The sequence below is a fragment of the Oncorhynchus mykiss genome, chromosome 12 (genome assembly GCF_013265735.2).
Source record: "Oncorhynchus mykiss isolate Arlee chromosome 12, USDA_OmykA_1.1, whole genome shotgun sequence".
Classification (NCBI taxonomy): Eukaryota; Metazoa; Chordata; class Actinopteri; order Salmoniformes; family Salmonidae; genus Oncorhynchus; species Oncorhynchus mykiss.
In genome coordinates this window covers 89,508,580-89,533,529 of record NC_048576.1, presented here as the reverse complement: position 1 = coordinate 89,533,529, position 24,950 = coordinate 89,508,580, and the positions used below count along the sequence as shown (strand labels likewise).

At 43.6% G+C, this 24,950-nt stretch overlaps 1 protein-coding gene across 1 annotated transcript in view; it reads right to left on the bottom strand.

Moving 5' to 3' along the window:
• The window catches only part of LOC110538830 (ATP-binding cassette sub-family A member 3), an 89,469-nt gene that overhangs the window by 62,436 nt on the left and 2,083 nt on the right, over positions 1-24,950 (bottom strand). Inside the window, exons 2-5 of the mRNA XM_036939120.1 lie at positions 21,820-21,914; positions 13,273-13,531; positions 7,905-8,032; positions 3,375-3,540 (exon numbers count right to left, since the gene is read on the bottom strand). Coding sequence (XP_036795015.1) covers positions 3,375-3,540; positions 7,905-8,032; positions 13,273-13,531; positions 21,820-21,873 — 607 coding nt within the window. The 5' untranslated portion in view covers positions 21,874-21,914. The remainder of the gene's footprint in view (positions 1-3,374; positions 3,541-7,904; positions 8,033-13,272; positions 13,532-21,819; positions 21,915-24,950) is intronic.

Below are 24,950 nucleotides of genomic sequence, written 5' to 3'. Positions count from 1 at the left end.
TAAGTATGACACTCTTCCATTACCATGGAGATAAACATGAAATGAGGACTCATTCTGACCTTTTTACCAGATCATTCCTTAACCCCACCAGAAGTTAATTTTAACATTCTGATCTGAAAATGTTGACAACAGCTACTCACTGAATAATCTGAACTGATGAAGGGATAGACGGCTTAAAGAGGCAGGAGGTAGGCCTCAGTAATGAACACTTTTACATTTTAATCCATATCTGACTGAAACTCTTTGTGGTTATTGTCAAGTAGACTGGAATGGTTTCCTCTAGGCGAGCCTTGGGCCATATTCATTAGGCACCAATTTTTTTTTAACACTGAAACATTTTCGTAAATGTTTTCCATTGTGTGCTTTAATAAATATGACCCTGATATCTCCCATTGGAGACACATTAACACAGCCACTTAATTTGAGATCAAAGGTCTGGCTCAGTAGAGAACACCAGAACGCCAGTTCTCCTCTGTTCTCGTCACTCGTTCATCATCTCTTCCTATTTTGAGAGTCAGAATATTGACATAGCTTCAAAGAGGAAGGAGGAAGGGAATCAAAAGGGCTGGGTCTAAAATGGAGGATCTGGAGCCATGAGCAAAGAGATGGGGCAACATCCTATTCTCAATTTAATACACTACTTGTTACGCAACCACCACCATCGTTTCTGGATATATTCTGGAAAATATTTTTAAATATCTGAGCCATCACCATTTATCAGAGAGAAAAGTGAATATATATATGGATGGACAAAAAAAAAAAAGTTTCCTGATGATGAAGGCAAAGCTGTGAAAAATACCATTTGGGTTAGAAACGTAGTGTGACAAGGAGGTATCACTAGATTACAGGGCTCAGCCAAACACTGTTGCCCTGTGACACAAAGCAAGGCTTGCCATGGGAACACAGCGGGAGCAAGGAGGAAAGGTTATCTTTCAAGGGGCTGTGCAAATAGCTAAAGCTCTCCCATCGAGTGTGTGATCTGTCAACACGAGATAATGACAGTGCACCTGACTGCGGCAGTTGGTTAAACCCTCCTGTGTAGGAGTACAGGTTTACATGTTATATTGTATATGTCACTTAGGGGTCACTTTTATGCAAAGTAGAGTTGCGTTTAATAAAAATAAAAAAAGTGTGTCATGCTTCAGACTAGAGGTCGACCGATTAATCAGAATGGCCGATTATTTAGGGCCGATTTCAAGTTTTCATAACAATCGGAAATCTGTATTTTTGGGCGCCGATTTGCAGATTTTTTATTTGTATTATTATATATCATTTTTTTTACACTGTCTGTTATTTATTTAATCATTATTTAACTAGGCAAGTCAGTTAAGAACACATTCTTATTCTTATTTTCAATGACGACCTTGGAACGGTGGGTTAACTGCCTTGTTCAGGGGCAGAACGACAGATTTCCACATTGTCAGCTCGGGGGATCCAATCTTGCAACCTTACAGTTAACTAGTCCAAAGCAATAACGACCTGCCTCTCTCTCGTTGCACTCCACAAGGAGACTGCCTGTTACGCAACTGCAGTAAGCCAAGGTAAGTTGCTAGCTAGCATTAAACTTATCTTATAAAAAACAATCAATCATAATCACTAGTTAACTACACATGGTTGATGATATTACTAGATATTATCTAGCGTGTCCCGCGTTGCATAAAATCTGACTGAGCATACAAGCATACAAGTATCTAAGTATCTGACTGAGCGGTGGTAGGCAGAAGCAGGCACGTAAACATTCATTCAAACAGCACTTTCATGCGTTTTTCCAGCAGCTCTTCGTTGTGCGTCAAGCATTGCGCTGTTTATGACTTCAAACCTATCAACTCCCGAGATGATTCTGGTGTGACCAAAGTGAAATGGCTGGCTAGTTAGCGCGCGCTAATAGCGTTTCAAACTTCACTCGCTTTGAGCCTTGGGGTGGTTGTTTCCCTTGCTCTGCATGGGTAACGCTGCTTCGATGTGGTGGCTGTTGTCGTTGTGTTGCTGGTTTGAGCCCAGGGAGGAGCGAGGCGAGGGACGGAAGCTATACTGTTACACTGGCAATACTAAAGGGCCTATAAGAACATCCAATAGTCAAAGGTTAATGAAATACAAATGGTATAGAGGGAAATAGTCCTATAATAACTACAACCTAAAACGTATTACCTGGGAATATTGAAGACTCGTGTTAAAAGGAACCACCAGCTTTCATACGTTCTCATGTTCTGAGCAAGGAACTGAAACGTTAGCTTTCTTACATAGCACATATTGCACTTTTACTTTCTTCTCCAACACTTTGTTTGATTGAACATGTTTCATTATCTACTTGAGCCTAAATTGATTTTATTGATGTATTATATTAAGTTAAAATAAGTGTTAATTCAGTATTGTTGTAATTGTCATTATTACAAATACATATATTTTTTATTTCTTTATTATTTATTTTAAATCGGTTGATTAATCGGTATCGGCTTTTTTGGTCCTCAAATAATCAGTATCGGTATCGGCGTTGAAAATTCATAATCGGTCGACCTCTACTTCAGACAGCTACAGTCTCTCCAAACACACAAAATCCTTCCTCTCGTATCTGGCTCTGATCCACTGTTCCCGAAGGAGCCTGCAGAAACACTTGGTGTTTGTTTACTATATTTACTGTGTTTATGCTTGAAAAGATTCACTGTCAATAATGTCTGATTAACCAACATGGATGACAGATCAGGGTGGCGTTCATTAGGGCACGCAACTGAATATGTTTTGCAACGGAACACAAAAAGGAGTATTTCTTATTGGACCAGTCCAGAGAGTTCCTCCCTGTTTCAGTCCGTTTGGTGCCTAATGAACACAACCCTGGAGTTCTCATCCAGTGAGTGTATAATGGTGTACTTATCTTTTAAATATTATAAATATTATATTGCTCCTCTGCCCTGTAAAATAATCAGGATTGCCAAGTCAAAATATTTTTATTACAGAAATGATTGGAATGGACGGTCACCCATAAAAATACTTTGACACCCTTCTCTCCAATTCCCTCTGCCTCACTCTGAATTTATCATTCCCATTTCATGTCTAGTTCCCTCCCTCCCCCTATCACCACCCTTGTCTTTCAACCCTTTCCCTCACTATCTCTCTCTCTTCACTCTGCCTGTCTTATCAGTAATCCGTCTTAACATGTACACAGGCAATATGAACAGGCAAACACAAACATATGAAGCCTGAGACTGTGTTTATGTGTGTGTATATATATATATAATTATCCTCACGGGTGCCGGAAATCCCTCAAAGTCCCCTCAAGGATAGTAGAACAAGGAACATTCTCCATTGTGGGTACAAAGGCTATGTTAAGCTTAAGTGTTAAGTTTAGAGTTACAATTAGGGTTAGGGTACAGGCTCACCAGGCGTGCCCCCCTGGAGGTCGTACTGCTCCCTGGGCCCGGGCAGTTGGAAGAGGGGGAACAAGTTGAGGGTGTGCCAGTCAAAGTCATTGTTGATGTTCAGCTCAGACTTCTCCTTGGCCGGGGCATTACGGGGACTAAAGCTGAACCGCAGGTGGTAGCTGACCTGTAGGGGATAGGAGGAGGAGAGGAGGGAGGGAGGGAAAGAAATAGAGAGAGTAAAGAGAGAAAGATTATGAACAACTGGAAGAGTAGATTATTTTTGTAGATGTGAAAGATCAGATTACATATATTGATCCACCACCATCTATCTACCTCTCTGCCCACCACACACCAACACATTCCACTGACACAGGGAGAGGGTGACAGTTAAATCTCCATAGGGAGGATGGTGTCCATCAACCCAACCACGGAATTCTCATCTCTTTTTCCTGACTTCCTTCCAGCAGGTCATTCCCGCTGCACAGGTAAAAAAAAAAAAACTGTGGAGCTTTAGCTTTTGGTGTGTCGAGGTCTGCCGCTTTCTGTCCATTTAGGTCATTTCTGTAGAATATTTATGTCTCTATAGGCAACCCCTTTTGGCTCAAGAGCATTCTCAGATGCAAACGTTCTGTATAGCCTCAAACCAGGAGGAAATACTAAAGTGTGGTTAAAGGTTAGCATGTCAAGGATTTTGCTGGACTGCAGGTGACTCCAGGATTATTGTATTTGAATGAGGAGCAATAATACCGTCAGTGAGAACCAGATGCTTTTATATGTAAACAAAGAGCTGATTCAGGGTTCAAGGTTCAAGGTTCAATTAGGGTGACCACATGTCCCAGATTGTGCGGGACAGTCCTGCATTTTGGCCTTTCGTCCCACAACCAAACAATCATGTCCCGCATTTTACCAACAAATGAAAACATCACTAATTTAGAAAAAAGGTAAATTTGTCTTGTATTTCAGTCCAATCGTTGTTGAGATCTGATATTATGCGCAACACAAGAAGAGACATAGGCCAATGTCATATCATCAACCAATCACATTTGTCAAAACCTTTCAGGCTAAATTCCAGCTAAACTTGGAGGACTGTTAATTAACTACTAACAAAAATTGTGTGTAATGAAGAGCTACTAATGTCAGTAAATAGTCATATTAGACAAAGATATAAGGTCATTTTGGCAAACTTGTGAGGTTGTCCATGCTCATTAGTTGCTCATCCAACATATTTGCTGCTACTTCATTCAATACCATTTTAAAAGTCTCTCTTCCTAACTGTTAAACATTCCCTAAGACAAACCAGCAATGATTCCTTGGCAAAATATTCCCAGATTTTGTGTGAGGAAAAAAGTGTAGGCAAGGTACACTTCAATTAGTTCACTCGGTGCTGCGGTAGGGAGATGTGTGTGCCTGTGTGTGGAAAAATGATTCAGGTGTAGGCTACACTGTCCCACGAATGTCCCATAAAATCATACCATTGTCCCGCTTTTGGCCATTTTAAAATGTGCTCACCCTAGGTTATAGCACAGTGAAGCTGACTGGTCACACACATACTGTTATTTATTTTAAATTTCACCTTTATTTAACCAGGTAGGCCAGTTGAGAATAAGTTCTCATTTACAACTGCGACCTGGCCAAGATAAAGCATAGCAGTGCGACACAAACAATAACACAGAGTTACACATGAAATAAACAAAACAAACATACAGTCAATAATACAATAGAAAAAGTCTATATACAGTGTGTGCAAATGAGGTAGGAGAAGAGAAGTAAGGCAATAAATAGGCCATAGTGGCAATATAATTACAATATAGCAATTAAACACTGGAGTGATAGATGTGCAGAAGATGAATGTGCAAGTAGAGATACTGGGGTGCAAAGGAGCAAAATAAATAAATAAATAACAGTATGGGGATGAGGTAGTATCACAGATGGGCTATGTACAGGTGCAGTGATCTGTGAGCTGTTCTGACAGCTGGTGCTTAAAGCTAGTGAGGAAGATATGAGTCTCCAACTTCAGTGATTTTTGCAGTTTATTCCAGTCATTGGCAGCAGAGAACTGGAAGGAAAGGTGGCCGAAGAGGAATTGGCTTGGGGTGACCAGTGAAATATACCTTCTGGAGCGTGTGCTACGGATGGGTGTTGCTATGGTGACCAGTGAGCTGAGATGAGCTGAGATAAGGCATAGCATAGACTTAAAAATTACCTGTAGCCAGTAGGTTTGGCGAAGAATATGAAGCGAGGGCCAGCCAACGAGAGCATACAGGTCGCAGTGGTGGGTGGTATATGGGGCTTTGGTGACAAAACGGATGGCAATGTGATATTGCAAATTGCAAATTGGATGCAGTCTGAGTAGAGTGTTGGAGGCTATCCTGTAAATTACATCGCCGAAGTCAAGGATCGGTAGGATGGTCACGAGGATATGTTTGGCAGTAAGAGTCTGCCAATAAGAATGTGGTGATTGACGGAGTCGAAAGCCTTGGCCAGGTCGATGAATACAGCTGCACAGTATTGTCTCTTATCAACGGCGGTTATGATATCGTTTAGGACCTTGAGCGTGGCTGAGGTGCACCCATGACCAGCTCTGAAACCAGATTACATAGCGGAGAAGGTATGGTGGGATTCGAAATGGTCGCTGATCTGTTTGTTAACTTGGCTTTCGAAGACCTTAGAAAGGCAGTTTAGGATAGATATAGGTCGGTAGCAGTTTGGGTCTAGAGTGTGTCATGACGTTGCCCTCTTTGGGTATAGCGAGCACCATCCCCCTCTCTCTGTCTCCTCCACTCAGGCTGCTGCAACCACAGGTTGTAAATTCCTGGAGGAGATTATCTCCTCATGGCCACAGTATAGAGAGAGAGTGAGTGTCATAGAGAGAACAAAGGAATTTCTTCCACCTCACAGAACTGGAGAACCGAACGACATTTATGTTCTGGAGAAGGTATGAAAGATCGGTGAAGAATCCAACTACGAACTGGTGCGTTTGGTACAATTTTGTGAAACTCATGAAAGACAATATGGCCACATTACCATGAACGCTGTTTATAAAATAGCCTCAGTCATGAGGCTTACATTTAATTGTTGTATAAAATGAATGAGTGAGGATGGAAATGTTTGTGAAATTGTGTAATGTGAATTTGGACTGTTTAATGAAGGAAACTCCAATTCCCTTTGGAGTTTAACTAAATCAGAGGACCGCCCATGAGCACAGTTATGGTCTGGCGTCATGGGACAGGCCCTTTTCTGCTCTTCCGTATAAATCCCTCACCCGGGTTTTCTATCGCCAGACCAGCTTACCTCGATAACGAGAGGGCTAAAGGTTGCAGACCAGCTTACCACGAGAGTGCCAAGGTTTGAGTAGAGACCATAAACCTGAGTATAAGCTAAGGTTTTAGTAGATGGCTGAATCTTTTAACCATCCCACGTGGTTAAACTCTTAGACTATCGATACCGACAGAATAAGAACAAGTCTTTGATATTAATTACTAGTCTGCAGCTAGGAATTCGCTATCATTGAACACAAAGACCGACAACCGGCGAAACATCTATTCTATAACGACATGAATGAATGTCACTCTGAACTATTCATTCTAACCACGACAGAGAGAGAGAGAGGGCGGACAGACTCTCCAACAGAAACTAACTTTTCAACAGAGATCCCGACGACACACTGAGCGAAAATATATATACTGATTGCAATTGTTCCCGAATAAGTGAGTGTTCATGTGCAAAGGATTAGAATTTCAAATGTTATAATATTCAACTCTATAGTGTCTCCTCAGCTGACCCCCCACTCTAACAAGCCGCCATGCCGGTTTAGCCCACTAGGGCACATTCTCCTATCATTTCCTTGTAACCATATCTACTGTTTGTTATGCATTTCTGTGAATTACCTCCCGGTCGCGACAGAGCCTGGGCGCGAACCCAGAATCTCTGGTGGCACCATAATTTGCAAATAAATTCATTAAACATGTATTTGATTGATTTTATTTTTTCCTAATTTTGTCTGTCATAGTTGAAGTGTACCTATGATGAAAATTACAGGCCTCTCATCTTTTTAAGTGGGAGAACTTGCACAATTGGTGGCTGACTAAATACTTTTTTGCCCCACTGTAGACAGGTGTGTGCCCTTCCAAATTATGTCCAATCAATTGAATCTACCACAATCAAGTTGTAGAAACAGGATGTACCTGAGCAAAATGTTGAGTCTCATAGCAAAGGGTCTGAATACTTATGTAAATAAGGTATTTCTGTTTTTTCATTTTTAATACAGTTGCAAAAAAGTCTAAAAACCTATTTTCACTGACATTATGGGGTATTGTCTGTAGATTGGATTTTTTTTAATGCACTTTAAAATAAGGCTGTAACGTAACAAAATGTGGAAAAAGTCAAGGGGTCTGAATACTGTCCAAAGGCATATATATTTGCTACTGCTCGACAAAAAATGAAAACCTCGGACGATCAACAGCCTATCGACCAAACAATCGACCAGGCGACTAATTGGGGTCAGCCCTAAGTGCAATACAAGCTATATGAATACACTATTAAACCAACCTGTTGGGGCAGTGGCTCATCATCGTGAGTGAAGGAGTGCTCAAACACCACAGCAGCCAGAACCTTCCGAGACTGAGGGTCCTTCCTCACAAAGTCCTCAAACTGCTCCTCTGTCTCAAACCCATGCACTAATGGGGCAAACAGAGAGAGAGAGAGAGAGAGAGAACGTTAGTTGAAGTGACAAAATCCCACGTCATGTTTACCAATTTTTCACAACGACTCTCCCTTGAACTTCTTTGGGATTGGTGTCCCTTCCACAGGACGGCTGAGCAAACATAGGCTAATGCGATTAGCATGAGGTTGTAAGTAACAAGAACATTTCTCAGGACATATGGAATATTGGCAGAAAGCTTAAATTCTTGTTAATCTAACTGCACTGTCCAATGTACAGTAGCTATTACAGTGAAAGAATACCGTGCTATTGTTTGAGGAGAGTGCACAATTTTGAACATGAAAAGTTACTAATAAATAAATAACGCACATTTGGGCAGTCTTGATTTTTTTTAAATACAGAAATCAAATGGCTCATTGGATCAGTCTAAAACGTTGCACATACACTGCTAGAAAAATACATTATGGCCTTTCTCTTGCATTTCAAATATGGTACAAAAAAAAATACAAAGGAATGGTTTTACCAGATCTATTGTACTATATTCTCTTACATTCCTTTCACATTTCCAAACTTTAAAGCGATTCATTTCAAATGGTACCAATAATATCCTTGCTTCTGGGCCTGAACTACAGGCAATTAGATTTGGGTAAGTCATTTTAGGCAAAAGTTGAAAAAAAGGGGCGGATCCTTAATTAACCTTGTGAATTCTACCAGTTGACATGGAGACATACAGTAAGAAGAGAAACAAGTGGCAGGAACAGAACAGTCACACAGGCAAAGACAGACAGATCCTCTGTCTGTACTACCCTGGTTTGAAAGCCAGCTGAAAACACAACAGGCTCATATAACAGTGGCATGATATAGACACAGTGAAGTTGTGAAATAAGCCTCACTTTCACCCCGTGTTCCAGTCACAGAAAACAATCAATATCATATCTAGAGCTCAAAATATGTTTTCCATTCATTTATAGATTTGCCTACCGCTCCCATAGATTTCAACATACTCTGTTAATCTTATCTTGAGCACTGGTATTCAGGCCCACACACACATAGGCGCTCTCACTCTAAAACAGGTCAAAATCAAAAGTAGCAGTCAGTATCTGCTGCCACCAGCCCTAGCCCTTACCCTCCGATCCAACAGGTCCCAGATGTGCTAAATATGATTGAGATCCAGGCTCTTCGCTGGCCATGGCAGAACAGGAAATCACGCACAGAATGAGCAGTATAGCTGGTGGCATTGTCATGTCAGGATGAGCCTACAGGAAGGGTACCACATGAGGGAGGAGGGGATGTCTTCCCTGTAAAGCACAGCGTTGAGATTACCTGCAATGACAACAAGCTCAGTCCGATGATGCTGTGACACACCACCTCCAGAGTACAGGCCTCAGTGTGACGCTCATTCCTTCGACAACAAACACGAATCCGACCATCACCCCTGGTGAGACAAAACCACGACTCGTCAGTGAAGAGCACTTTTTGCCAGTCCTGTCTGGTCCAGCAACGGTGGGTTTGTGCCCATAGGCGACGTTGTTGCCGGTGATGTCTGGTGAGGACCTGCCTTTACAACAGGCCTACAAGCCCTCAGTCCAGCCTCTCTCAGCCTATTGCAGACAGTCTGAGCACTGATGGCGGGATTGTGCGTTCCTGGTGTAACTCAGGTAGTTGCTGTTGCCATCCTGTACCTGTCCCGCAGGTGTGATGTTTGGATGTACCGACCCTGTGCAGGTGTTGTTACACATGGTCTGCCACTGCGAGGACGATCAGCTGTCTGTCTGTCTGTCTACCTGTAGCGCTGTCTTAGGTGTCTCACAGTACGGAAATTGCAATTTATTGCCCTGGCCACATCTGCAGTCCTCATGCCTCCTTGCACATGCCTAAGGCACGTTCACGCAGATGAGCAGGGACCCTGGGCATCTTTCTTTTGGTGTTTTTCAGAGTCAGTAGAAAGTGTGGTGTGATGTTCGGATGTACCGATCCTCTGCCACTACGAGGACGATCCGCTGTAGCGATATCTTAGGCGTCTCACAGTACGGACATTGCAATTTATTGCCCTGGGCACGCATGCCTCATGCATGCAGCATGCCTAAGGCACGTTCAAGGGCATCTTTTTTGTGGTGTTTTTCAGAGTCAATAGAAAGGCCTGTCCTAAGTTTTCATAACTGTGAACTTAATTGCCTACTGTGTGTAAGCTGTTAGTGTCTTAACGACCGTTCCACAGGTGCATGTTCATTAATTATTTATGGTTCATTGAACAAGCATGGGAAACAGTGTTTAAACCCTTTACAATAAAGATCTGTGAAGTTATTTGGATTTTCAAAAATTATCTTTGAAAGACAAAATCCTGAAAAGGGAATGTTTCTTTTTTTGCTGAGTTTATTTATTTTTTCCTGTCCCTTTTTCATATTGTATACTGAAGAAAAATATAAATGCAACATGTAAAGTGTTGGTCCCATGATTAATGAGCTGCATTTTCTTTTAAATCATAGAAATGTTTCATACGCACAAAAAGCTTATTTCTCAAATTTGTTTACATGTGAGCATTTCTCCTTTGCCAAGAAAATCCATCCACCTGACAGCAGCAGCTTATCAAGAAGCTGATTAAACAGCATGATCAATACACAGGTGCACCTTGTGCTGGGGGCACACAAAAAAAGGCCACCAAAGTTGTCACACAACACAATGCCACAGATGTCTCAAGTTGAGGGATCATGCAATTGGCATGCTGACTTCAGGAATGTCCAGCAGAGCTATTCCCAGATAATTTAATGTTAATTTCTCTACCATATGCCACCTCCAATGTCATTTTAGAGAATTTGGCAACCGGCCTCACAAACTCAGATCACGTGTAACCACACCAGCCCAGGACTTCCACATCCTCTTCTTCACCTTTCGGGATCGTCTGAGAGGGGCCCTTTTGTGGGGAAAAACTCCCCAGTGGGTGGGCACACCTACAGCTGCGCCCCTGCCAAGTGATGTGAAATGCATAGATTAGGGCCTAATTTATTTATATAAATTGATTGATATCCTTCTATGAACTCCGTATAATTGCTGAAAGTGTATTTGTATAATGTATTACAAGATGTGCATACATTTTAACGCATCATACCCTGTTGAGAGTTATTCTACATGCATGACATTCTAAACCTCCATAGTGACCGCTCCCTTCCCCCTCCTCTCACAATCTAAATTATTCAGAGCGTTGATCTCAGTGTGTGTGTGTGTGTGTGCGTGTGTGTGTGTGCGCCCATCCGTCCAGCCGCACCAGACTGACAGGCTACAGGGGTGAGCTCCTCTCCATCTCCCCCGCCTCCCCATCTGAATAAGATAGTGAAGAGACTGGCCCTTACATGTTGCCTGAGGAGTCAGGTGCCATTTCTGGACGAACCAGTATTCCCAGGACAGCTGAGGCTGGTATGCGAAACTACAATAACACCAGGGCAGTAGTACATGCGATACTACCCCAACAACATCCAGTTATACTGCATAATGGTACATGATATACTACCACAACAACATCCAGTTATACAGCATAATGGTACATGATATACTACCACAAAAACATTCAGTTATACAGCATAAATGAAAAGACATGTAACTGCCAAAATAAAGGAAACACCAACCAAATAGAGAGTTGGGCCATCATGAGCCAGAACAGCTTCAATGCACCTTGGCATACATTCTACAAGTGTCTGGAACACTATTGGAGGGATGAGACACTGTTCTTCATCGAGAAATTCCATCATTTGGTGTTTTGTTGATGGAAAACGCTGTCTCAAGCACCGCTCCAGAATATCCCATAAGTGTTCAATTGGGTTGATATCCCCCACCATTTCTCCTTCACCCAAATCCAGATAGCTGATGTTCTGAAAGAGCTGCAAAATCTGGACCCCTACAAATCAGCCGGGCTAGACAATCTGGACCCTCTCTTTCTAAAATTCTCTGCCAAAATTATTACTAGCCTGTTCAACCTCTCTTTCGATACGAAAGATTCCCAAAGATTGGAAAGCTGCTGCGGTCATCCCCTTCTTCAGTAGCCTTCTTCAAAGGCTACTGGGCCTACTATAACAGGCTACTGGGCCTACTATAACAGGCTACTGGGCCTACTATAACAGGCTACTGGGCCTACTATAACAGGCTACTGGGCCTACTATAACAGGCTACTGGGCCTACTATAACAGGCTACTTGGCCTACTATAACAGGCTACTTGGCCTACTATAACAGGCTACTTGGCCTACTATAACAGGCTACTTGGCCTACTATAACAGGCTACTTGGCCTACTATAACAACATTTGTAGATTCATATTGAATAGATCAGCCTACAACTGTACAACAACACATAAAGTGAAACAGGTTTAACTATAACATAGTAGATTCCTATTGAAAAGAGATTTGCCTTTACAGTATCAAAGCTGTGCCACTGGTTACAGAAACAGCAACATCCACCCCTAATGCCTAGCATAGTGTCATTGGCAAAATGCAAGCCACAGGAAGAGATCATTTACCTACAGTGGCACTGATTCAATTCGATGAATGGCAATGTGGGCTTTGCTTTCCAGAGAAAGTAGGGTCATTACAGTAACAGTATTGTATGTGACTGGGTTTCAAATGCTCAGGGCTTTCTTTAACACTATAGCCAATGATCTTTACAGGTCCATGTTTATAGAATCTCACAAATCTGGACTTAAATAATAGAATTGTCCTCTGAACAGCTAAGGGCAGCGGAGAGATCATCATTCACAGAACAGGATGCAGTAACAAGCTGTCACACAAACACGCTGTAACCCCAAATGAACTTGAACTCATCAAAGTAAATAATGTTCTCTGTTCGAGACAATGACACACTGACTACACCTGGGCAACCCAAGCTAAACTGTACATTTGCAATAGGTTTTCCATCCATTTTTGTATCCATTATAAGCTACCACTCCATGCAGGACACAGTGACCAGCACAGAGATATGGTCCCAGTCACCTCACAACAGAACACAGACAGACACAGGCTACAAAGACTTGACAGACCAACCCCATCTTCTGTCTATGAGATGGCCTCTCAATGTAGGACGTACTTACACTGGCAGAACAGAGCTTGTTTTCATGATAAAGACTGTATGTTTTCTCCAGCAGAGGAACATCTTTTTTTCAGATGTTTTAGTCATCATCCGTTCCCATCTAAATCATCATCATTATTATCATCATCATCACATCATTTTTGCTTGGTAGGGCAGCACAGCCCTCACACTCTCTCCTTTACTCACCTGAACTGATGACGGGGTCCAGGCTGTGCTGCACGTCCTCTGCCACCCGCCGCACCACACTGGCGTTGCCCGGCACATAGGCCAACTGGTAGTGATGGTAGTTGTCCAGTGGGTACTGCAGGCCATCCACAGAGAAGCTCTGGTAGAGCGTGGCATTGGGGTAGTCCTTGAAGGGCACGTTCTCGCGCAGCACGATGAGGATGCCCGAGAAGAGCAGGGGCAGGGCGATCTCTACAAGAGTCACCAGGATCTGACGCTTCTGTAGGGGGGAGAGAAAGGATGTATTGGCAGAGGAAAGAAACAAAGTGGTAGAGGAACGTCGGCAAAGGTTTTAGAAAGAGGAGAGAAGAGAGGGAGAAAGATCAGTGAGCTGTGCATGACAGAACATTCGTCACCTAAATCATCAAAAGCCTGGACTCAGTAGATAGTAAATCAAAGTGATTACTAGCGAATAGGAATTCTCTCTGTGACCTCCTCTGACACACCGGAGTTGGCTCAGAGTGAAACAAAAACTATCCATTAGCAGAACTGTAATGTACATTTCCACAGTTTCAGAAGAAAATTGGTGATTTAAATGTTAGATGAAATGTCCAAGCTGCCATTTGACCAGATGAGTCGAGACATCAATTATTTGAATGCTCATAGGAGAGATATGGTGCATTTCACAAGTTCCTCTGCTCATAGGATATGTGAAGGCCACCCCTTGTACAGTGACTGGAGAAAGCAGCAGCTTGGACAGTGTTCAGTTATCACAGTGGAGATGCTCTCATCTCATTCTCACAGGTCAGGGCTGAACCTAAACAGATATTTCTGGAGACATTGCCATACAGAGTGAGTGTGTACCATAGAGAACAACAGTATCCGAGAGACAGTTTCATGGGGCCACCGAGTCCCCTTGGCGATGGTACTGAGACAACAGGACTAAAATTGAATCCTACTATGCCGGCTCGGACGCTCCTCGGATGTGGCAGGGCTTGCAAACAATCATGGATTACAAAGATTAACGTGAGCCTACTAGACGAGCTACATTCCTATTCTCGCTTCGAGGCCAGCAACACTGAACCATGCATGAGAGCACCAGCTGCTCCGGATCTGTATGATCACGCTCTCTGTAGCCGATGTGAGTAAGATCTTTAAACAGGTTAACATTCAGACGGATTACCAGGTTGCGTGCTCAGAGCATGCGCTGACGAGCTGGCAAGTGTCTTCACTGACATTTTCAACCTTGACTACAGCTCAGCGCTTAACAAAACAGTGCCCTCCAAGCTCATCACTAAGCTCAGGACCTTGGGACTGCACACCTCCCTCTTCAACTGGATGCTGATCTTCCTGACAGGCCATCCCAAGGTGGTGAGGGTAGGCAATAACAGTGGGATTTGCTTTTTTCCCTCCTGTACTCACTCTTCACCCATGACTCCAACACCATCATTAAGTTTGCTGACGACACAACTGTGGTTGGCCTGATCACCGACGAGGAGACAGCCTACAGGGAGGAGGTAAGCGACCTGGCAGTGTGGTGCCAGGACAACAACCTCTCCCTCAATGTCAGCAAGAAAAAGGAGCTGATCCTGGACTAAAAGGAAACAGAGGGCCTGTCCACACCATCCACATCGACAGGGCGGGTCGAGAACTTCAAGTTCCTCAGTGTCCACATCACTAAAACATTATCAGGGTCCACACACACCAACACAGTCGTGAAGAGGGCACGACAACGCCTCTTCCCACTCATGAGGCTGAAAAGATTTGGCATGGGCCCTCAAACCCTCAAACATGTATACAGCTGCACCATAGAGAGCATCTTGACTGGCTGCATCACCGCTTGGTATGGTAACTGCTTGGCATCCGGCCTCAAAGTGCTACAGAGGGCAGCGCGTACGGTCCAGTACATCATTGGGGCCGAGCTCTCTGCCATCCAGGACCTCTATATCAAGCAGTGTCAAAGACTCCAGCCACCCAAGTGATAGACTGTTCGCTCTGCTACCGCACGCCAAGTCTGGAACCAACAGAATCCTGAACAACTTCTACCCCCAAGCCAAAAGACTGCTAAATAGTTAACCAATTGCTACCTGGACAATCTGCATTGAACCCATTGCACCAACTCGTCACATAGGTTGCTGCTACTGTTTATTATCCATCCTGTTGCCTAGTCACTTTATCCCTACCTATATGTACATACAGCATCTACCTCAATTACAGAGCACACACCTTTCTATATAAGGTCCCACAGTTGACAGTGCATGTCAGAGTAAAAACCAAGCCATGAGGTCGAAGGAATTGTTCGTAGAGCTCCGAGACAGGATTGTGTTGAGGCACATGTCTGAGGAAGGGTACCAAAACATTTCAAAAGCATTGAAGGTTCCCAAGAACACAGTGGCCTCCATCATTCCTAAATGGAAGAAGTTTGGAACCCCCAAGACTCTTCCTAGAGCTGGCTGCCCGGCCAAACTGAGCAATCGGGGGAGAAGGGCCTTGGTCAGAGGGTGACCAGGAACCCGATGGTCACTGACAGAGCTCCAGAGTTCCTCTGTGGATATTGGATAACCTTCCAGGAGGACAACCATCTCTGCACCACTCCACCAAATCAGGCCTTTATGGTAGAGTGGACAGACAGAAGCCACTCCTCAGTAAAAATGTGGCGAATGGCACATGGCACCTAAATGGCACCTAAAGATGAGAAACAAGATTCCCTGTTCCAATGAAACCAAGACTGAACTCTTTGGCCTGAATGCCAAGCATCATGTCTGGAGGAAACCTGGCACCATCCCTAGGGTGAAGCATGGTCGTGGCAGCATCATGCTGTGGGGAAGTTTTTCAGCGGAATGAACTGGGAGACAAGTCAGGATGGAGGGAAAGATGAAAGAAGAAAAGTACAGAGAGATCCTTGATTAAAACCTGCTCCGGAGTGATCAGGACCTCAGACTGGGGTGAAGGTTCACCTTCCAAAAGGTTAACGACCCTAAACACACAGCCAAGACAACGCAGGAGTGGCTTTGGGACAAATCTCTGAATGTCCTTGAGAGGCCTAGCCAGAACCCAGACTTGAACCCAATTGAACGTCTCTGGAAAGACCTGAAATTTGCTATACAGCGACGCTCCCCATCCAAACTGACAGAGCTTGAGAGGTTCTGCAGAGAAGAATGTGAAAAACTCCCCAAATATGGGTGTGCCAAGCTTGTAGTGTCATACCCAAGAAGACCCGAGGCTGTAATCGCTGCCAAAGATGCTTCAACAAAGTACTGAGTAAAGGGTCTGAATAATTCTGTAAATGTGATATTCCGTTTTTCCTAAAAAAAAACTGTTTTTGCTTTGTTATTATGGGGTATTGGGTGTAGATTGATGAGGGGGAAAAAAAACAATTAAATGAATTTTATAATAAAATTGTAACGTAACAAAATGTGGAAAAAGTAAAGCGGTGTGAATACTTTCCAACTTCACCGTACCTCGTAACTAGAGGTCGACCGATTGCCATGGCCGATTAATTAGGGAAGATTTCAAGTTTTTATAACAAATCAGTAATCAGCCTTTTTGGACGCCATTACATTGCAATCCATGAGGAAACTGCATAGCAGGCTGACCACCTGTTTACGCGAGTGCAGCGTCAAAAGGACCTTGTGGCTGCAAGAAGCCAAGGTAAGTTGCTAGCTAGCATTAAACTTATCTTATAAAAAACAATCAATATTCACATAATCAGTAGTTAACCTAGTAATATCATCAACCATGTGTAGTTAACTAGCTTGTCCTGCGTTGCATTTAATCAATGCAGTGCCTGTTAATTTATCATCGAATCACAGCCTACTTCAACTTCGCCAAATGGGTGAGGATTTAACAAAAGCGCATTTGCAAAAAAAGCACAATCGTTGCACAAATGTACCCAACCATAAACATCAATGCCTTTATTATAATCAATACACAGAAGTATATATTTTTTATACCTGCATATTTAGTTTAAAGAAATTCATGTTAACAGGCAATATTATCTAGGGAAATTGTGTCACTTCTCTTGCGTTCAGTGCAAGCAGAGTCAGGATATATGCTACAGTTTGGGCCGCCGTCTCATTGCGAACTATGTGACCTTAGTTTGCCAGAATTTTACATAATTATTACATAACATTGAAGGTTGCGCAATGTAACAGCAACATTTAGACTTAGGGTTGCCACCCGTTCGATAAAATACGGAACGGTATTTCACTGAAAGAATAAACGTTTTGTTTTCGAAATGATAGTTTCTGGATTTGACCATATTAATGACCTAAGGCTCGTATTTCTGTGTTTATTATATTATAATTAAGTCTATGATTTGATATTTGATAGAGCAGTCTGACTGAGCGGTGGTAGGCGGCAGCAAGCTCGTAAGCATTCATTCAAACAACACTTTACTGCGTTTGCCAACGCTTGAAGCGCAGCGCTGTTTATGACTTCAAGCCTATAAACTCCCGAGATTAGGCTGGCAATACTATAGTGCCTATAAGAACATCCAATAGTCAAAAGGTATATGAAATACAAATGGTATAGAGAGAAATAGTCAACACGTCATAATTCCTATAATAACTACAACCTAAAACTTCTTAACTGGGAATATTGAAGAACTGGGAATATTGAACCACCAGCTTTCATATGTTCTCATGTTCTGAGCAAGGAACTTAAACGTTAGCTTTTTTACATGGCACATATTGCACTTTTACTTTCTTCTCCAAGACTGTGTTTTTGCATTATTTAAACCAAATTGAACATGTTTCATTATTTATATGAGACTAAATAGATGTTATTTATGCTGGCAAAACGCACGAAAGTGCTGTTTGAATGAATGTTTACACGCCTGCTTCTGCCTACCACTGCTCAGTCAGATACTTGCATGCTCAGTCAGATTATATTGCAATGCAGGACACGCTAGATAATATCTAGTAATATCATCAACCATGTGTAGTTAACTAGTGATTATGATATATATTTTTTTTATATAAGATAAGTTTAATGCTAGCTAGCAACTTACCTTGGTTTACTACATTTGCGTAACAGGCAGTCAGTCTCCTTGTGGAGTGCAACGAGAGAGAGGCAGGTCGTTATTGCTTTGGACTAGTTAACTGTAAGGTTGCAAGATTGGATCCCCCGAGCTGACAATGTGGAAATCTGTCGTTCTGCCCCTGAACAAGGCAGTTAACTCACCGTTCCTAGGCCGTCATTGAAAATTCCGATTAATTGGTCGACCTCTAGTCTGTATTAACAATAGTCAGCTAACTATGTACTTTAGGGTCTGTATTAACAATGGTCTCACAGTAGGAGTGCTAATATAGGATAAATGTTGCCTTTTAGATCTAAAGGAATACTATTACATAGACATAATTTCACCTGATCTAAGATCAGCACTCCTACTACTCCACCTACTTGGAGATCATTTTTGAATACAGACTGTGACCCACGTTGACCCCTTTACAGAGCAGTTCTCTCTGGGTCAATCCCTGGTTACCTGGTATGAACCTTCCATGCACTCTGCAGTGTCTCTGTGATGGGGCAAAGATAGACACCCTTTTCCTGCCTGGCCTCAATTGAGTCTCCAGGAGTGTGGGTTAATGGTAATGAAACAACAATCTTAAAGGGAGGCAGAAAGCAGGAAATGGAAGCAGCTACACACACTAACACGAGAAACTGTGGTGTTACATTGTCGTGTGTGTGTTTCATAATGCAACCACCCTCCCAGATTTGTGAAGGGTTTTGATTAAGTCTTTGATATGAGAGCCATTGTGAGAAGCTATCTTTAATAAATAGCCCAAACTACTGAGAAACAAACTCAAACACACCAGCACGTCTTATACACACAAGAAAAACTAGAGAAGTGTATTTACTTACCATTCAATTCAATCTTTCATCAGTGAATAAATATCCCAGGCCAGTGTGTTTCACCACCTACTGTTTCAATGCAGCATTAAGCTTGGCAATATATCAAGACTGAGGGTAGTCAGACAGTATCCATAAAGAGTCTCAAAGTAGGAGTGCTGATCTAGGATCAGGTCCATGTAATCTTATGTATTACTATCGAAAAGGCTCAACTGATCCTAGATCATCACTCCTACTCTGAGACACTTTACAAATACTGGCCCAGGATTTGTGAAAGGACAGAGTTTGGATAGATGGCTATACCAAACCATCACATATTAATCACTCACAACAGTCAATTAAAGAACTGGTCTTTAAAACCTACTGTAGATCTGTCAATTCATCCACACCATGGAACCTATTGGTTACTGTGGTGGGATGGCAAAGGTACCATATCAATATAGAATTTGGAAAACAAAAGACAGCAAGGTGATTTTAAATGACTAATTTTTGACCTCCACCTTAACACGTTTCAGTGCAACAACACAACAGCCAAGACACGCACCAGGCTTTCATGTCCCATTGCTAACCTCTAAATGAACTTGTCACATGATAAATCAATGTTGGAGGCAGAGTTGGGGTCGATTCGAATTGAAGTCAGGAACTACACTGAAATTCCAATTCATGAATAGAAAAACATTTGCATATATTATCAATCATTTTTCATTTAAATGAAAAGAAGCTACTTCAAAAGTTTTAAATTGAAACACTTCCTGAATTGACCGAATTTATCTGCAAACATTGATTTCCCCAAGGACTGATAGAACTATGGGGCTGCTAGACCAAACATGGGTCAAGACAGTCTTGTGACACTGTTTGTCAGCAACCCCAATCCCGTCCCTTGCCCTAAACCAGGTTTATATACTAACCCCAATCCCGTCCCTTGCCCTAAACCAGGTTTATATACTAACCCCAATCCCGTCCCTTGCCCTAAACCAGGTTTATATACTAACCCCAATCCTGCCCCTTACCCTAAACCAGGTTTATATACTAACCCCAATCCCGCCCCTTACCCTAAACCAGGTTTATATACTAACCCCAATCCCGCCCCTTACCCTAAACCAGGTTTATATACTAACCCCAATCCCTCCCCTTACCCTAAACCAGGTTTATATACGGTTTATATACTAACCCCAATCCCGCCCCTTACCCTAAACCAGGTTTATATACTAACCCCAATCCCTCCCCTTACCCTAAACCAGGTTTATATACTAACCCCAATCCCGCCCCTTACCCTAAACCAGGTTTATATACGGTTTATATACTAACCCCAATCCCGCCCCTTACCCTAAACCAGGTTTATATACTAACCCCAATCCCGCCCCTTAACCAGGTTTATATACTAACCCCAATCCCGCCCCTTAGCCTAAACTGGGCTTGTATACAACCCCAATCCCACCACTTACCCTAAACCAGGTTTATATACTAACCCCAATCCCGCCCCTTAGCCTAAACCAGGTTTATATACTAACCCCAATCCCGCCCCTTAGCCTAAACCAGGTTTATATACTAACCCCAATCCCGCCCCTTAGCCTAAACCAGGTTTATATACTAACCCCAATCCCGCCCCTTAGCCTAAACCAGGTTTATATACTAACCCCAATCCCGCCCCTTAGCCTAAACCAGGTTTATATACTAACCCCAATCCCGCCCCTTAGCCTAAACCAGGTTTATATACTAACCCCAATCCCGCCGCTTACCCTAAACCAGGTTTATATACTAACCCCAATCCCGCCGCTTACCCTAAACCAGGTTTATATACTAACCCCAATCCTCCCTATACACTGACACATCACACTCTACCTTCTTTGAGCCCAGCCCTCTCTTTATTCATGTTTTTGTTAAGTCTGATGTCTTCACTCCTGTTTTTTGTTTTTCTTACAATTGTAAAGTGATGTTGGGTCCTTGAAAAGCACTATAAGTCCCATGTATTATTATTATTAAATAGTACTGTACACATTTCACTCTCTGCAAAGTACAACTCACAATAAAGTTATAGATCTTATTCAGATGGTTAACTGTAGCATCCCCCTGAACATTTACATTCAATATCCCCTACACCACCCACCTGCTGAAGGTAGTTGTCCCTACACCACCCACCTGCTGAAGGTAGTTGTCCCTACACCACCCACCTGCTGAAGGTAGTTGTCCCTACACCACCCACCTGCTGAAGGTAGTTGTCCCTACACCACCCACCTGCTGAAGGTAGTTGTCCCTACACCACCCACCTGCTGAAGGTAGTTGTCCCTACACCACCCACCTGCTGAAGGTAGTTGTCCCTACACCACCCACCTGCTGAAGGTAGTTGTCCCTACACCACCCACCTGCTGAAGGTAGTTGTCCCTACACCACCCACCTGCTGAAGGTAGTTGTCCCTACACCACCCACCTGCTGAAGGTAGTTGTCCCTACACCACCCACCTGCTGAAGGTAGTTGTCCCTACACCACCCACCTGCTGAAGGTAGTTGTCCCTACACCACCCACCTGCTGAAGGTAGTTCTCCCTACACCACCCACCTGCTGAAGGTAGTTGTCCCTACACCACCCACCTGCTGAAGGTAGTTCTCCCTAAACCACCCACCTGCTGAAGGTAGTTGTCCCTACACCACCCACCTGCTGAAGGTAGTTCTCCCTACACCACCCACCTGCTGAAGGTAGTTCTCCCTACATCACCCACCTGCTGAAGGTAGTTCTTCCACAAGAGTAATCCAAACTGGTGTGCTATCGCCATTTAGAGAGGAGACTGGATACAGACCAGAACTACAGCAGGACCTGGACAGACAAAAAGAGAAAGAGAAATGTTCAGTTACTACATTTATCTGGTTCTGAACTAGGCTTATCAATGTATTTGGTGTGTTGACGGATATTTGACAGAGCAATCCTACCAAACACAGTTGATCCACAGAGGCTTTTCACCTCCAGATAACCATCAGTTCATAATGTAAACAAAAAAAATCAAACTAGCAAAAAAGAGAAGTGAAATTTGATGTTACTCAGCTCGGTATTTGTATAGACTGTACGTATCAAACACAATCAGAAAACCTAAACCCGGATTCTGAGAAACACTGAGTCTGACAACTGGGGAATGACGACATTCAGCTCAATAGAGGACATGAGAAGAGAGGGGGAGAAGAAACACAAGAAAAAAAAACACTAAGCAATAAGTATACTGTTGACAATCGCTCACCAAACCAGTTGTACCTAGTTTGTTTAGTGAGTGTTGACAGGACATGCTTGTTTAAATGTTTTTGAACTGCCTCAACAGAGTAGGCCTTTGACAGGCAGACAGGAAAAGGTTATAATATACCAATTCAATGGAATGTTGAGCAAATTGGGATGAACTATGGGTGTTAAGAAGAAGAACAACCCCACACACCTATCACACCCATCTAAAATAACATGTCTTCATCCCTTCGACAGGGCTGTAGTGGAGCAGGTGGAGAGCTTCAAGTTCCTCGGTGTCCACATCACTAAGGAATTAACATTGTCCACACACAGCAACACAGTCGTGAAGAAGGCACAACAAAGCCTCTTCCCCCTCAGGAGGCTGAAAAGATATGGCATGGGCTCTCAGATCCATAAAAAGTTATACTGGCAGTGTTAGAGGAAGGCCCTGGAAATTGTCAAAGACCCAAGCCACCCAAGCCCTAGACTTCACTCTGCTACCGTACGGCAAGCAGTACCGGAGCGCCAAGTTTGGGACCAAAAGGCTCCTGAACAGTCAACAAGCTGAACAGTCAGTCAAATGGTTACCCAGACTATTTGCATGGACACTGTATTGCGCAGACTCTCTTGCAGTGACTCAATGCACACTCATTAGACTCTACCCACACACTCACACTGACACTCAAACACACGGGCCTCCAGAGTGGCGCATTGGTCTAAGGCACTGCATCGCAGTTGCTAACTGTGCCACTAGAGATCCTGGTTCGAGGGTTTGGCCTGCAGGGATGTCCTTGTCCCATCGCGATCTAGCGACTCCTGTGGCAGGCCGGGCGCATGCAAGCTGACACGGTCGCAGGGTGTTTCAATGGTGCAGCTGGCTTCCAGGTTAAGCAGGCATTGTGTCAAGAAGCAGTGTGATTGTTGGGTCGTGTTTAGGGGGACCCATGGCTCTCGACCTTCACCTCTCCAGAGTCCGTACAGGAGTTGCAGCGATGAGACAATGTAGCTACCAATTGGATACCAAAAAAATGGGTAGAAAAACACTTTCACACACGCTGCCGCTACTCTGCTTATTATCTATCCTGATTGCCTGGTCACTTTTACCCCTACCCACATGTAAATACAGTAGTACCTCAATTACCTCGTAACCCCATTCTCTCACTGTCAACTGCGTTTATTTTCAGCAAACTTAACATGTGTAAATATTTGTATGAACATAAGATTCTAAAACAAAAGTAACAGTGTGCCCACCAGCTACATTAAGTCCTGTTGTGCATCTCCTCCTCATGGAATGCACCAGATTTGCCCACTCTTCCACCAAGGCACCTGCAAGTTCCCAGACATTTCTGGCGGGAACGGCCTTAGCCCTCAACCTTTGATCCAACAGGTCCCAAACATGCTCAATGGGATTGAGATCCGAGCTCTTTGCTGGCCATGGCAGAACAGTGGCGAACAGTATGGCTGGTGGCATTTTCATGCTGTAGGGTCATGTCAGGATGAACCTGCAGGAAGGGTACCACATGAGAAAGGAAGATGTCTTCCCTGTAACGCACAGCGTTGAGATTACCTGCAATGAAAACAAGCTCAGTCCGATGATGCTGTGACACACCGCCCCACACCACCCCAGACCATGACGGACCCTCCACCTGCGACGATAAACGCGAATCCAACCATCACCCCTGGTGAGGCAAAACTGCGACTCGTCAGTGAAGAGCCCTTTATTGCCAGTCCTGTCTGGTCCAGCGACGGTGGGTTTGTGCCCATACGTTGTTGCTGGTGATGTAAGGTAGGTCCTCACCAGACAACAGGCCTACAAGCCCTCAGTCCAGCCTCTCTCAGCCTAATGCGGACAGTCTGAGCACTGATGGAGGGATTGTGCATTCCTGGTGTAACTCGGGCAGTTGTTGTTGCCATCCTGTACCTGTCCCGCAGGTGTGATGTTCAGATGTACCGATCCTGTGTAGGTGTTGTTACACATGGTCTGCCACTGCGAGGTTGATCAGCTGTCCATCCTGTCTCACTGTAGCGCTGTCTTACACCCTGACTACACCGCTCACGTCACATGCGCAAAGATGCAAAATAAATGTTTAAATCTATATTATTCAATTTTTGCACCCACACTGCTCGTGCGCGCGTCAACAAGCATCTGCGTTGCCAAGGACTAAAATAGAAGTCAGTTCTATTTGTGATGCAGATCGCGCTGCAAGTCCTGCCTCTCCCATCTCCTCATTGGTTATACCCACGTGGGTGATTGAAAGATGAACTGTGTTGTCGATCGTCGTGGTAAGTTTAGACGCCAATCACCATATAAGTTCAAAGAAGAAAAAGCCTGGAAGGAGGAGACATAACTAGAAACGATTAGAAACGATCAGTTGGCCATTATATGTGTGGATTAATTGGCAGAGTAGAGGACCTTGTGCATTTCAAAATAAATGTATGCACGCGCGCAGCCGGTTTGGGTTCCTTCTCACAGTACTGACACTCACTACGGAGTTCCGACCTTCCTCTGGAAGCAACGTCAGCACAAGAACTGTTCGTCGGGAGCTTCATGAACTGAGTTTCCATGGCCAAGCAGCCACACACAAGCTAAGATGTGCAATGCCAAGCTCGCCCCCATTGGACTCTGGAAATGCGTTCTCTGGA